Here is a 13585-nt window from a genome sequence, read left to right on the forward strand (position 1 = left end):
AACTCGGATCCTCTGCAGGAGCAATAGGTTCTCTTAACCTAAGCCATCAGTCCGGCTCCCATATTTAGCGTTTGTGTCTCACTCTAGCGCAGGCTTGCCTGGATCTCACCGAGTAGTGAAACTGAAGCATGCTTCCCAGGCTTCATAATCTGTTCTCAAAGCCTTCGGCGTGGCTGGTTAGTAACTGTGGACTTCTCCAGCGGTCTCAGGTGCTACCTCTGACTCTGCGACCTCACGGCTCTGCGTGACCCACGAATGACCAGCTCCAGTGTGCAGCGCCTGCCCTTCCTCAGAGTGTGGCTCCTTCCTTCCAGCCAGTGACCACGGATGAGTTTACTGCACAGGCGCAGCGTCTGCACCTACCCTCGTGCGCGTCCCCGTTCCGCGCGTCCCGCCCCGCGCGCCCTCACCGCCGTTTGCCGGGCTCCCCCTGGCGGCGCCGCTCCACCTCGTCACCCCCGGTTCTAGCCCCGCCGGACCAGGCGCCCATGATCCCGGAGCTCCGCGGACCCCGGGCCGCGTCATCTGCGAGCTCTCCAGGCGCTTGGTCCCCGCTGGCCACAGCGGGATGGGCCTGAGTCCGACCGCCAGCGGGGAGTACGGGATCCGCCTCTCCAGGGTCCCATGGCCGCGCCCCAAGTCCATCTCGAGAACCTCCAGTACCGGCTCAAGTGACACCCAATCTGCAACTGGACAGTTAGCCGTACCCCACTCAGGTCTGCCCCGAAAATGGGGTCTTTCCCTTGAAGCCTTTCTGGTTGGTTCTTGCCCCAGCGAGTTGCCCCCTGTCAGAAATGGTTTGACAGTTATCTTGCCTCTAGACAGCCCGCACCCTTTGTCCCCTCCAAGTTTTATGGAGGGCAAAGCAGGAGCCGGGCACAGTTCTAATTATTTTTTTCACTGTATTTTTTTTTGGAGACAAGGTCTTTCTTGCTATGCAGCCCTAGATGACCTGGAATTCAGGCTGGCCTGGAACTCACAGTGATGTGCCTACCTGGGCCTGCAGAGTGTTGGGATTAGAGGCATTCACCACCACACCTGGCTTTAGGCACCATTCTAAAGCAAAACACCCAGTCCACTTTTGGCTTGAGTTGGTCTTTCGTGGGGTTCACTTCTTCCGCACAGAAGGCAGTTGTGTTTTAAATCATACCCCTTCCCTCCTGAATTAGAGTCAGCAAGATCTCAAGCACTATTGGTCCAGCTCCTGCCGAAGCGGCTCAGGCAAAGCTTCAAGTTAGAACAGGCCAGAAGCTGGCCGTGCGGGTAAGATTTTTTTTTTTTTTTGAGACGTTGGTTTTAGATGTTAGTTCTGTAGAACAAATACTCCCCCAGGTGGTTTCTGCTTGAATCAGCCTATAAAAAACCAACGAGTAGCGCCGGGTAAAATTGAACTAGGTTGCAGACCTGATGATGGCTGTTGTCATACCGTGTTGAAGTTTTACCCACAAGGCCACTCTGCAGACTCTTGGAACTTGAGTGGGTTTGTAGGTGCACAAACGAACGAAGAATTCAGGAGACTTGTCCTTGGGCATTAGGTTGGGGTGAGAAGAGGTGTGAGACTTTTGACACTGTACCCTAATCTCTTACTGTCTTCCCTTCTATGAAAATCACTTGCTGATAAACGTTTGAAAAGAATAATGAACAAGTTAGGAAAGCTGACCGGAGGGGAGGGAGAATGAAGAATTTGTCTGGGAATAAGTGCACAAGGAAGGTGGAAACCGAGAGCGTGTTCCAAGGGCACGGGCTAGCAGCATGTAGAGCTGAAAAGAGGAGAATGGAAATTGCTGAGAAATGATCGTCTTTGGCCTCAGATTTAATAAATAACAGCGGTGTTTAGGGACCAGCAGGAAGGGTGGGTAGGGCCAGTCCAGACTGAACTGTTGCTGGGCTGGTGTCCCTGAGAAGCTCTCTTTGTGGAATTTCTCAGGATAGCTCACGCCAGCAGTTCATGGCAGTACTCCCTCCTGCTACATTTTGTCTGAATTTGAGACCAGGGACTCTGAGGGTGATACCTCTCGCCTACACATTCAGTCTCTAACAACTGTCAGAAAAGCAGCGATTGTACTGCACAAAAGCAAATGTCTTCAGGGAGTCAAGTTTGCAGGTGTGTGAGGGATGTCTCTTTCAGTGACAAAGCTGGAAGGTGTCTTAAAAGCACAGATCTGAAGTGATTAGTCACAACAGACTTTCCAACGGCTGTGGAATAACGTTGTTGACGATGTGATTGCAAAATCGTTTCTAGAGAGAAGTCGCTAATTAACGTGGAGATCACACCCAGCAAGAAGAGAACAGAGTTGGTTCCAATGCCCAAGTTGGAGATCGAAGGCAAGCTGAAACATCCAGCAGCCGAGGTGCGTATCCCAAGAACTGACGGCATGAGTGTTTTACTCTCTTGGTGACTGCATATTGTAATTTACTCTAGCTGTGTCTAATAAATATCTACACTGACTTGAAATATTGTTATGCATGTTCAAGTAGTTTTCCTGAGGTATATTTAGCCATATTTAATTTCTAGATGTTTAAAATATGCAGCTAGACACTTTTTGATATTGTTAGAGCTGAAAAGAAAAGAAAAAATGACAGTTCCGGGGAAGGAGCTGATATTAGATTATTCCTCAGAAGACCTTTATTAGGAGAGGGAGCCTCACAACACGGGAGGGGGCAGCATCGGGCCTTGTAGTGGGAGAGCCTCAGAGGAGACCAAGTGTCTTAGCAGCATGGTGGGGCCTTGGAGGCAGAGGGAGTGTTAGCTCTTAGCTCTTCAAATTCTGAGACCAATGGGGGCTTTCTGATAGGTTTTAGAAGTATGTGTGTGTGCTTGTAGCGGGCAGGCTTCATATCATTTGATCTGTCCTGGCCTTGTCACTGTACCCAAGGGCATGGTGGCAGGCATCAGGTAAAAACATGGCTTTATTCTGCAGCTCCAGAGGATGGGGTTGGTGGAGGGCTTCAAGGCCACAGAGCGGCATGCTTTCTTATCAACTCTGTATCAGAAAGGGAGAGTTGGGGGGGGCATGGCTGGCAGAGAGAGAGAGAAAGGAAGGAGAGAGAGAGAGAAGGAAGTAGAGAGCAAGAAAAAAGAGGAGAGAGAGAGAAGGAGGGAGGCAGGGGAGAGAGAGTAAAAAGAGAAGCAGAGAGGGAGAAAATGAGGGAGAGAGAGAGAGAGAGAGAGAGAGAGAGAGAGAGAGAACTCACATGCACCAACAAGGGAGTCTGTGATCTCACAAATACATGTATACAGTGTGAAGCTCTTGCCACAATTGAGACAGCATGTCCATCAAACATGATTTAAAAAATGCCCGTTTGTAATCCCTTCCCGACACCAGCATGCCTCTATCTCCGAGCAGCAGCCAGTTTGCCTTCTGCCAGCTATAGATTAGTCTGCATTTTCTAGAGACTTGGCAATACAGCCATAGTGCATATACTTAATTTTAAACATTTTATTACATGTATGTATGTATGTATTTATTAATTTATTGTGTGTGGGGATACGGACTCCTGTGGGGGCCAGAGGACAACTTGAAGAAGCTGGTTCTCTCCTTCTGCCATGTGGATTCCAGATCAAACTCAGCTTGTCAGGCTTGGTGGCGCTGTCCTTTACCCACTGAGTGATTTTTCTAGTTCTCTAGCAGTGGTTAGTGAGATGTTCAGGGTCTGCTGAAGACTCCAGCTGTAACAGTTACTACTGGCTTTCACAATGACCTTGTAATCTTGTTCACTTAATTGATCCCTTTAGCAGAAGAGTAATCCTAATAACCACAGGTTTTACTTTCTCATTACATAACAGAAAATGTCTGTTGAGTCTGTAGATCAGTTATTTAGGGCTATAGAAATGTCAGCCAATCTTTCATTTTCACAGGACCAATGCCTGTGTCTTAAGTGTTACAACCAAAGAGAATTCCAGGCTCTCCTTAAAGGTTCTTCTCAAAGGGCACTGAAAACAGTTCTGTCAGGTGCTTCCAAGGACTGATGTATAGAGAACGGAATGAGTTGGTAGTCGTTATGAATCTTCTTCATGCCTTCGTATTGCACAAGACAAACGTTCTCAGCTGAGCACTTAACATCAGCTTTGTTTTTCAGGAAGTTTTATGGGGCAGAAAGTTGGTGCCGCCTCTGTAGCTGCAGGGTGGTCATTGCTTTTAAACTTACGATTCCCCTGAAAAAGTTACCAGGACGTGTGCTTTGAAGGCGATTTCCAGTATTTGAGGTGACGACAGGAACACATGTCAGGACCTTGTAATTCCATATGACGAGCAAACTGAGATCAGAGTAGAGGAAAAGCTAGGCGGCACTGGGCAGCGTGGCAAGGAGTCCACGGCCTGGCTTCTCTGCAGTGCTTTGCCCAACAACAGAACAGGAAGGAAAACAAAGGCCTACGACCACTACATAAGCTGTATGGCCATCAGCTCCGCATGCAGGCCATGTATAACGTTCACACACAGTTTCACTCAGGTTCCTATGTTTAGAGAGTTGTGACAGAGACTGCTGTGACCTATCACCTCAAACCCCGTTTTCATCTGACCATGAGTCTGTGTCCCCAAGGTGTTTTTGATGGGATGCTTGTCACCTGTTCCCAGTGTCACTTAACCCTTCCAGGTCATTGTGTCTCCATCCTTTCCCAGGTCACCCATCAATTAAATCTGAGTTCTGTGGCTTTTACCGTGCTGGCTTACCTATTGCTTATACAGCAGGGGTGAATTAATGCCCAGAGAGAAGAGGAAATAAATGCATCTCGGTGTCCTAGCATGTGAGGTACACCAGCTTCTTTGCTTTTTCTTTTTAAAAATTTATCTCTACTCTTTGAGAATTTAATACATGTATACAATGTCTTTTGGTAATACCCACTTTTTTTTTTTTTAAAAAAAGCACTGAATCCAGTTAGTACTACTGGTCTGTGCACATGTATAGATCCATCCACTGAAGCGTGGGCAACCTGCTGGGGGCCATACTCCTGACTGATGCTTGCTGTGGGGAAGGCTAACCAGCTCTTTTCCCAAAATGAAGTCTTGAGATTTGCTGGATGTAGATGTAGTCCCGCCTCTGCCCCATCTTTTCATTTCCTGTTTCCGTGTATCTGCTCCCTGTTTATCCCCTGCTCACTCTGTGCAGTTCTCTGTAAAGTCCTCCAGCGAACCTAAGTTTTTTGTTTCCTTAGGGCTTTTGTCATAGATTTCCAGGACTGTCCCTCTCTGCTCTTGTAAACATAGCGTACTTGTGCTCCTATAGTACAGATGTGTGCATTCCCCCAACATTCACACGTTGAAATCTTAACCCTCAGTGTGGTTGTTAAAGAGGGTTAAGGTTAAATGAGGTCATGGGGTGAGGTTCTGAGCTGCCATAATTGGTGTTTTTTTTTTTTTTGAAGAAATCCCAGGGAGCCTTCTTTCTCTTTACCCTCACCCCCATCCTCCGTGAGAGTGCACATAGGGAAAGTCACATGGGCACAGGTGAAGTGGTAGCCGCCGTAAGCTGAGAGAAGGGATCTCAGAATGACACCTGCCTTGCTGCACCTTGAGTGTGGACTCATGGTCTGGAGAACTCTGAAGAAGTTAACATGTGCTAAGGCATTCTGCCAGTGGAGTTGGGTCATGTCAGCTTGAGCAGACAAATGCAAAGCGCACACACAGTTCTTTCCTTGAGATAGACCCTCGCCGCTCCGTCTGGAGTCAGGGCACTGGCCTAGCCTAGTGAGCTCCCCAGAACGTCACCCTTCCACATTGTCCCCACACTCCCAGGCCTAGCTTGACTAATGTACCTTGCACAGCAGCCCAGGCTGCCCCGGCCAAAGCTTTCTTGGTTACGACTGAGTTAGAATCACTCCTGTCCCTCCAATCAAAACTCAGCACTGAGTGTCTGAAGGACTGACCTACCCACATCTCATACTTGGTCTGAAATCAACCAAACTCCCACCCAACAGAGGTAGCTTGACTCTTATCAGACATGCAACTAACAAAAGAAGCCCACAAGTCCAGGTCACATGAGAAACAGTATGAAAGTATGAAAGGCCAAGACAATGCGCCTTCTCCTGCCCACATCCTCTAGTCCTGTAGAAATGCCCCCACCCCCCATGAGATTACTGAGATGAACCCCAGGGCACAGAATTCAAAAGAGCAGTCAGGAGCGTGATCAAAGAATTCGAGCAGTTTAAAGAAGACACCAACACCTCTGTGAACTTGAAGATCATAGCAATAAACTCCCGAGTAACGCCCAGGAAAAAAAAATACACAAACTCATGACTGAATGAAGCAAAGACAACTCAGGATCTAAAAAGCGAATTCATAAAGAGAGAAACATACCAAAGAGAACTCAAGCTGAAATGAAGATTTGATGGAAAAGCTGAAGGCCCTACCCCCTCTCGCTGTGCTTTTGATTTCAAACCCTCCTGCTAGCATGTCCAGGACCCCTTGGCTGGTGACTGACTTTCTCTGTTGTCTTCATCTCTCTGCCAGAGCCTCACAGCCAGGTCTTTCATGCATGCTGCTGTCTTTCCTTCTGGGAAAGGCCCTCTTGAGTCCTCGCCTTATCTGCCCACCACCCTGTCTCTGGTTCCTTACTTTCCATCTCCTGTATAAGAAAGGTCTTCACCTTCACCCACCTGCTGAAGTGATCTTCCAGATTGTCCCACAACTTTCTTCTTCTTGCCTTTGAGATCTCAATCCGCATCTTGAGATTGCTCCTGACTGAACATGTGACCCAGAATAGCTCGCTGGTCACTGTCTGCTGTATCACTCTGTCAGTGGGATTGCAAAAGCTTTTTATAATTGCTATTACGTAAACACCAAGGAGGATTCATCATAGGAGTTGGGCAGCTCTGCACTCTTTGACGTATATGTGTGTGGTATGGGTGCTTGCTTGTATACACAGGAACACTGTCTTGCTCCAAGGACGGTGTCACTGCTGGCACTATACAGAAGTTCCTGTTTATGCTTTTTCCTACCAGGTTGTAGTAGTAGGCGGCGGGCTGCGTCCCTGGCACCTGGCCGCCCACATGGCTAGCTTATGCCCCGAAATAATTACATGGAAACTGTATTCATTTAAACACTGCCTGACCCATTAGTTCCAGTTTCTTATTGGCTAGCTCTTACATATCGATCTAACCCATTTCTAATAATCTGTGTAGCTCCACGAGCTGGCTTAACCAGGGAAGATCTTAACCTGCATCTGTCTGGAGTGGGAGAATCATGGCGACTCTCTGATTCAGCTTCTTTCTCCCAGCATTCTGTTCTGTTTTCTCCGCCTACCTAAGGGTTGGCCTATCAAATGGGTCTAGGCAGTTTCTTTATTAATAAGAAATCACTCCCACATCACCAGGTTACTAACAGGAGGGCAGCCTATACACACAGGTATGTGGGCAAGGGTGACTTGTGTCCCAGCTGGGGTAGAACAAGGAGGTACAAGATTTCATTGTAGACCTCAGAATACAAGAAATGCAAGGTTTAGAAGTTGTTTCTAGCATTTTTCCCCATTTAATATTTTGGGACCACAGTGGATGGCTATAGATAGTTGAAACCGCAGAAGGTAACATGAGGACAAGAGAGGACTTCTCATATGCAAATTCCTTTGTGTCCCGTCAATGCTTCAGCCTCCAGGTTTTATTACTGAGGTGTCACCTTGGTTATGGGGAGGGTGTGGAGCATCTTACCGTCATTCCCATAAATACACATGCACAAGTTTGGCCTCAGAGGGAATAAGAGATTTTTCTGGAGTCAAGTATGTGATATCCTGGTATGGAAACACAGACTCAGGTTCCTCAAACACTGTGCTCTACTGAGGGAGGAAGAGCTTACATGAGGTTTTATTAGTTGCCAAACAAAGAAAAGAATACATTTCCCAGATAGTGGTAGGGCCCTTGGGCAAGCAGTTACAGCAAAGCTGGGAACACTCTCCAACAGGTTTCAGATGCTATCTGGTGACAGTCTCAGCATTTGGATTGGGGAAGGCTAGTATTCTGTTAAGAGTACATTGTGAGATTTTGATAAAAGGATGTTAGGTCAGACATAGCGCTGGGCAATGGATAGCTTTCAAAGGGACTGAAAATATCCTGAGATAATTTGACTCTAATTTACATTCTAAGGCTCCATAACCATGATGTTTCCTCATTTGGCCTTACAAAATCCTTAACACAGATGCAACTTCCCTCCTCTCTCCCACACTCCCGCCCACATCCTCCATCTCTCTGTCTGTCTCTTTTGGAAGTTTCCTCTCACAGTCCTAAGTGATGTTTTTCTTCTCTCAGGCACCCATAGCTGCTCTGGTGTCTGGTCACAGACCACTGAAGAGTCGGCGTGCCTTACATTCGGCTCCTCTACAGTCGAAAGTGACACTCCTACTTTGTGGTCTGGCTCTCACCACCTGCCCCAGGCAGGAACAAACTTTCCACCTACATCCTTGCTCTATGCCTACTTGATTTATGGTGCTTTCAGGGTCTGGTCACCGTACAGATGACTGATTTTTCTCTTTGGGTGCCTGTTTCTGGGAGAAGGGCCAGATCTGGGCTGCATCCTATAAAGGAAATAAACAGCAGATGGCTGAAGGGGCTTGAAAGTACAGTGGATTCCTGAGAGGGGTAGAGTCAAAGTCAGGGTAAGAAACTGAACACTGGAGTGTTGGTTGGTGTTGGAGGCCGCTGGAAGGTAGATGTGAGTTCCTGCTTTTCACAAAAAACTGGAAATGAGAGAATACAGAGAGGGGATGATGGGACCTTGCATTCAGCGTGAATAACTCCAGATGACGCTCAAGTCTGTGTGAATGCCATTTAGTTTTCTACTTTGCTAGACCGTCCAGCGACAAATATGCAAATGAAAGTATCTCCCCCAAGCTCAAGCAAACTTCTTATTGGTTGATGAGCATGAGGGCTTCCTTGCCTGTATCTATGTGTGCCACACGCATGCAGCGCCTGTCTAGGCCAGAGGAGTATGTTAGACATCGTGAACTGGAGCTGCAGGTAGTTGTAAGCTGCCACGGGAATGCTGGGAACCAAGCCTGGGTCTTCTGGAAGGATAGGGAGTGGGCTGAACCATCAAACTGTGCTCTTGGCATCTGGGCATCTGTTCCAGGAAAGGTCTTTTGGGATCCTTACTGCTTGCTGCCATGGTATTATGTCACCAATGTGAATGCAACAGTCTGGTTGCCTGGAAAGTTGTGGTGTTTTTGTCAGCAGGGAAGTGGGTTCCTAGAGAGAGCATTTGTGGCACCCACTGGCTCAATAGTCTGGATAGAAGGGAGGGGAAGTGTCATTGGGCGGGACTCTCAGATCCTCAGGTCTGCTTGGGTATAGTGATATTGAGCCGGTGGGTGGTTCAGAGGTGATACCATAGCTTACCTGGGGAGGTGCTGTGGACAGACTCAGAAAAACCTGCCCCACACCACTGTCATCAGCCTCCTACCTGATCAGGGCCAGAGACAGCAGAGGTTGATTGTGTTGGCCTCCCATGCCTGTCTTTATGTATGTGCTCATTCTTCATCAGTTGGTGACATGGTGGCCTCTTCCCTCTGTTCTCCTTTTGTTGCTCCCTCCTCTCCCCTCCCCTTCTTCCACTGTCTTCCTCTTCTTCCCCTTCTCCTTCCTCTTTCCTGTACAGTGCCAAGACTTAGATTTAATGGCCTTTAGGCTGTGTTATCAATGAAAATGGGCCCAAAGTGTTGTCTGTATTACACACACACACACACACACACACACACACACACACACACACACACGGGCATGGCCTTAGCTTAGTATATATATGTCCACTCAAGTACATTGCATCCAATAAGTTCTCCTCTTATTTATGTGCAAAGCAAAAAATAGAAAATCCATGAGTTAAAAACTTGTATAGGATTAAAAGCAATTCAACTCTTCACCTGCATATGTATGTGAAAGTTTTGAACTCGTGTTGATTTTTTTTAAAAGATGAATATAAAAATATTAGAAATCTATACTTCCTTGCTTACATTTAAAAACACCGCAGTCTGGGCTGGAAAGATGGCTCAGGGGTTGAGAGCACTTGCTCTTGTAGAGGACCCAGGTTCATTTTCCAGAGCCCATCCTAGGTGACTCACAACTGCCTGTAACACTCCAGCCACTCCAGTTGCGGGAGACCCAGGTCCCTCTTCTGGCCTCTCCACACCCCCGGATCATCTTGTACATGCTGTTCTCACAGCCGTCACTCTTTTCTCTCCTCACGCCCCTCACTTCATGCCCCCTTGCTCCCTTCGCATACCACACGCTCCTGAGCTTTAGGAAGGGCTTACATCTGCACATCTCTCTTTCTGTCCTAGAACCAAGGAAAATGAAATCCATTTATATGTGCGGTTTATCATATTTTTTATTTTTGAGATTATAATATCATCGCATCATTTCCTCCTTCTCTTTCCTCCCTTAAGCCCTTCCATATACTGCTCCTGCTCTTTCAAACTCATGGCCTCTTTTTCTTTAATTCTTGTTACAGAGATGTATAGATATTCATTCATAAATATATAAACACAATCTGCTTAGTCTGTATAATGTTACTTGTATGTACGTTTTCAGGGCTGACCATTTGGTACTGCATAGCAGATTCTCTTGGGTGCTCTTCCCTGGGGAAGATGTGTTCCCTCTGTCGCCACATCCCTCAGTTGCTGTAGGTCTTTGTCTGGGCTGAGGTTTCTGGGGTTTTCCCCTTCCGCATTAGTTTGTCCATTGCTGCCCTCTTTGTTCAGGCCCTGTTTAAGCAGCCGTGTTGGTGAGACTTTATGATTCTGAGCATCAGGTGCAGGACCTGTGTTGTAGATTTGTCTGTTGGACAGGGCTCTACAGCTCTACATTTTAGTCAGTTGTGGTTTCCTTCTGTTGAAAAGATAACTTTCCTCAGTGAGGGATGAGAACACTTCTCTGTGGGTATAATTATATTTAGAATGTGGTTAGTGATTATACTGGTTTAGCAAATTGGCAGTTGTAGGGCGCATTGAAGATTTGACTTGAAAGCCTCCTCCCTGAAAAGGATTGTTTTTTTATGGTACCAGAAGGCACCACACAAGCTTTTAAATGAGGGAAGCCACCAGCAGTCCTAATCAGCTGTGATGCCTATGAGCCATGGTAATGTGCATCATATGATAATCCTAGGGGTCTAATAGTGGCTGGCACACATACCTTGGAGGTAACCAACAACTCTTGTTGTAGGAAGAGGTAGCTTGTTTGTTCCCGGCTGCTCAGCTCCAAAATAACCACACAGAAACTGTATTAATTAAATCACTGCTTGGCCCATTAGCTCTAGCTTCTTATTGTCTAACTCTTACATCTTATTTTAACCCATTTCTAGTAATTTGTGTATTGCCACGTGGCTATGGCTAACTGGGTAAGGTTCCATCCGGCTCCAGTGGGGCTACACAACTTCTCTCTGGCTCCGCCTCCTTTATCCCAGCATTCAGTTTAGTTTTCCCTGCCTAGCTCTGCTCTACCCTATCACAGGTTCAAAACAACTTCGTTATTAACTAATGGTATTTACAGTATACAGAGGGGAATCCCACATCAAACTCTGTAATTGGACTTAAGGGGAGGTCATGGATCTTGAAATCCATTTTTATGGGATCTTTTTAAAAATTTTTCCCCTTTTATTAAAAATGGATTCTTTTCTCATATACTCTATCCTGATTACAATTTTCCTTCCCTCTGCTCCTCCCAGTTCCTTCCCACCTTCCCTCCCATCTGGATCCACTCCCTTTTGGTCTCTCATTAGAAAAGAACAGTCTTCTAAGGGATAATAACAAAATATAACAGAATAAAATATAGTAAGATAAAACAAATCCCCCAAACCTATCACATGGAAAGTTGGACAAGGCAAACCAACAAAAGGAAAACAACTCCAAGAGAAGGCACGGAAGCAGAGACCCATTCTTTCCCACACTCAGGAGGCCAATAAAAACACTAAACCGAAAGCAATAATACACACGCAGAGGAAGAACCTGTTCCACATGCTGGAATGTGGAATGTTCCAGCCTTGATGCAGGGGAGGAGCTTGGTCCTGCCTCAGCTTGGTGTGCCATGCTTTGTAGATACCCATGGGAGGACTGCCTTTCTGAACACACACACACACACACACACACACACACACACACACACACACACACACACACACACACACGACCTGATTGGTGCAGGCCTGTTTGTTGTTGGCCCTGTGCTGGCTGCTTCAGTCTCTGAGTTCAGATGATCTTTGCTCAGCTGATTTAGAGGGCCTCGTTTTCCTGTTGTCTTCCATACCCTCTGGCTCTTACCTGCTTTCTTCCTCTTTCACGAGGTTCCCTCAGCTCGGAGGGGAGGAATTTGATGGAGACCTTGAAATCCATTTTTAAGTTTACTAGGAGTCGGCTTTCTGGATTTGAAGCCTGGTTCGGGCCGCCCTCTAGTGGCCAGTCACTTGTCATAGCGTTTCCTCTTCAGTCAGAAAAGGAGAGCTGGCTCTGTTAGGAACTGTAGCATGATTAATAAAAACCCAGAGACAGATATTGGGGTTCAGCCTGAAGGTCAGAAAAGCAACTCATCCAGCCACTGGCTCTTTTCTCTACCTCAGAATGAGACTGTGTCCTAGAGCTTTTTTCCTTTCGTCTTATGTTCCTCTCTAGGGCTGGGATTAAAGGCCTGCACCACTACCTCCCACTACCTACCACTACCTACCACTACCTCCCATCGCCCACCCTTTCTCTGGCAAACTAGTGTGGCCACTGGGATTAAAGGTGTGTGTTACCACTGCCTAGTCTGTAGCCCAGCTTTAGTTACTAAAATACAAATGAAATATCCTTTTAAGGAACTGACTGGCATAGACTGTCTGGGACTTGCTAGCTCTTTGTATTCTTCGGCTTCAGTTCCTTTGGTGAGGTATTGTGGTATAGCCTGTGTGCCTTGTGCTGGAAAAAGGAATTCTTCCAGTGAGCGGGGTTTGTGGGACAGATGCCCAGGTCTCGGCTCATCCTTTTCCCACAAAGCCAAAGCTCGGAGGAACTGCCCAGATGGTGTGTTAAAGGCCCTGAAAATCTGACTGAAAGCTTGCAACACACTGTGGGCATTTCTTTTTAATTAAAAAAAGTCATTGGTTTTATTTTATGTGTATGGTTGTTTTGCCTGCTTGTAAGTCTGTGTACCTTTCTGGTATTTGAGGTCAGAAGAGGGCACTGGATCCCCTGAAACTGGAGTTATGGATGGTCATGAGTATCTGTGTGGGTGCTGGGAGTTGAAGCTGGGTTCTCCACAAGCACAAGTGCTCTTACTGCTGAGCATCTCTCCAGCCCTGTGAACAAAGTATGCTTAATAAAAGATATTATTTTTTTTTTTCGAGACAGGGTTTCTCTGTGGCTTTGGAGCCTGTCCTGGAACTAGCTCTGTAGAACAGGATGGTCTCGAACTCACAGAGATCCGCCTGCCTCTGCCTCCCGAGTGCTGGGATTAAAGGTGTGCGCCACCACCGCCCGGCTGTACACAACCTTTATGTGAATTCTGGGAGTCCCAGCTTAGGTCCTCACTCTTACTTGGCAAGCACTTATTATTATTTTTGTGACAGGTCTATGAAGTCCTGGCTGTCTCAGAACTGGCTGGGTATGAGCTGAGAAACCAATCCACCTGCTCTTTCTT

At 46.9% G+C, this 13585-nt stretch overlaps 1 protein-coding gene across 1 annotated transcript in view; it reads left to right on the forward strand.

The window, feature by feature from the left end:
• Positions 1–520: 520 nt before the first annotated feature.
• The window catches only part of Hrasls5 (HRAS like suppressor family member 5), a 29328-nt gene continuing 16263 nt past the window's right edge, over positions 521–13585 (forward strand). Inside the window, exons 1-3 of the mRNA XM_005351884.3 lie at positions 521–716; positions 1170–1263; positions 2243–2351. Of these exons, the coding sequence (XP_005351941.1) occupies positions 569–716; positions 1170–1263; positions 2243–2351 (351 nt within the window). The 5' untranslated portion in view covers positions 521–568. The remainder of the gene's footprint in view (positions 717–1169; positions 1264–2242; positions 2352–13585) is intronic.

The sequence above is a fragment of the Microtus ochrogaster genome, chromosome 8, assembly GCF_000317375.1.
Source record: "Microtus ochrogaster isolate Prairie Vole_2 chromosome 8, MicOch1.0, whole genome shotgun sequence".
NCBI classification, from domain to species: domain Eukaryota; kingdom Metazoa; phylum Chordata; class Mammalia; order Rodentia; family Cricetidae; genus Microtus; species Microtus ochrogaster.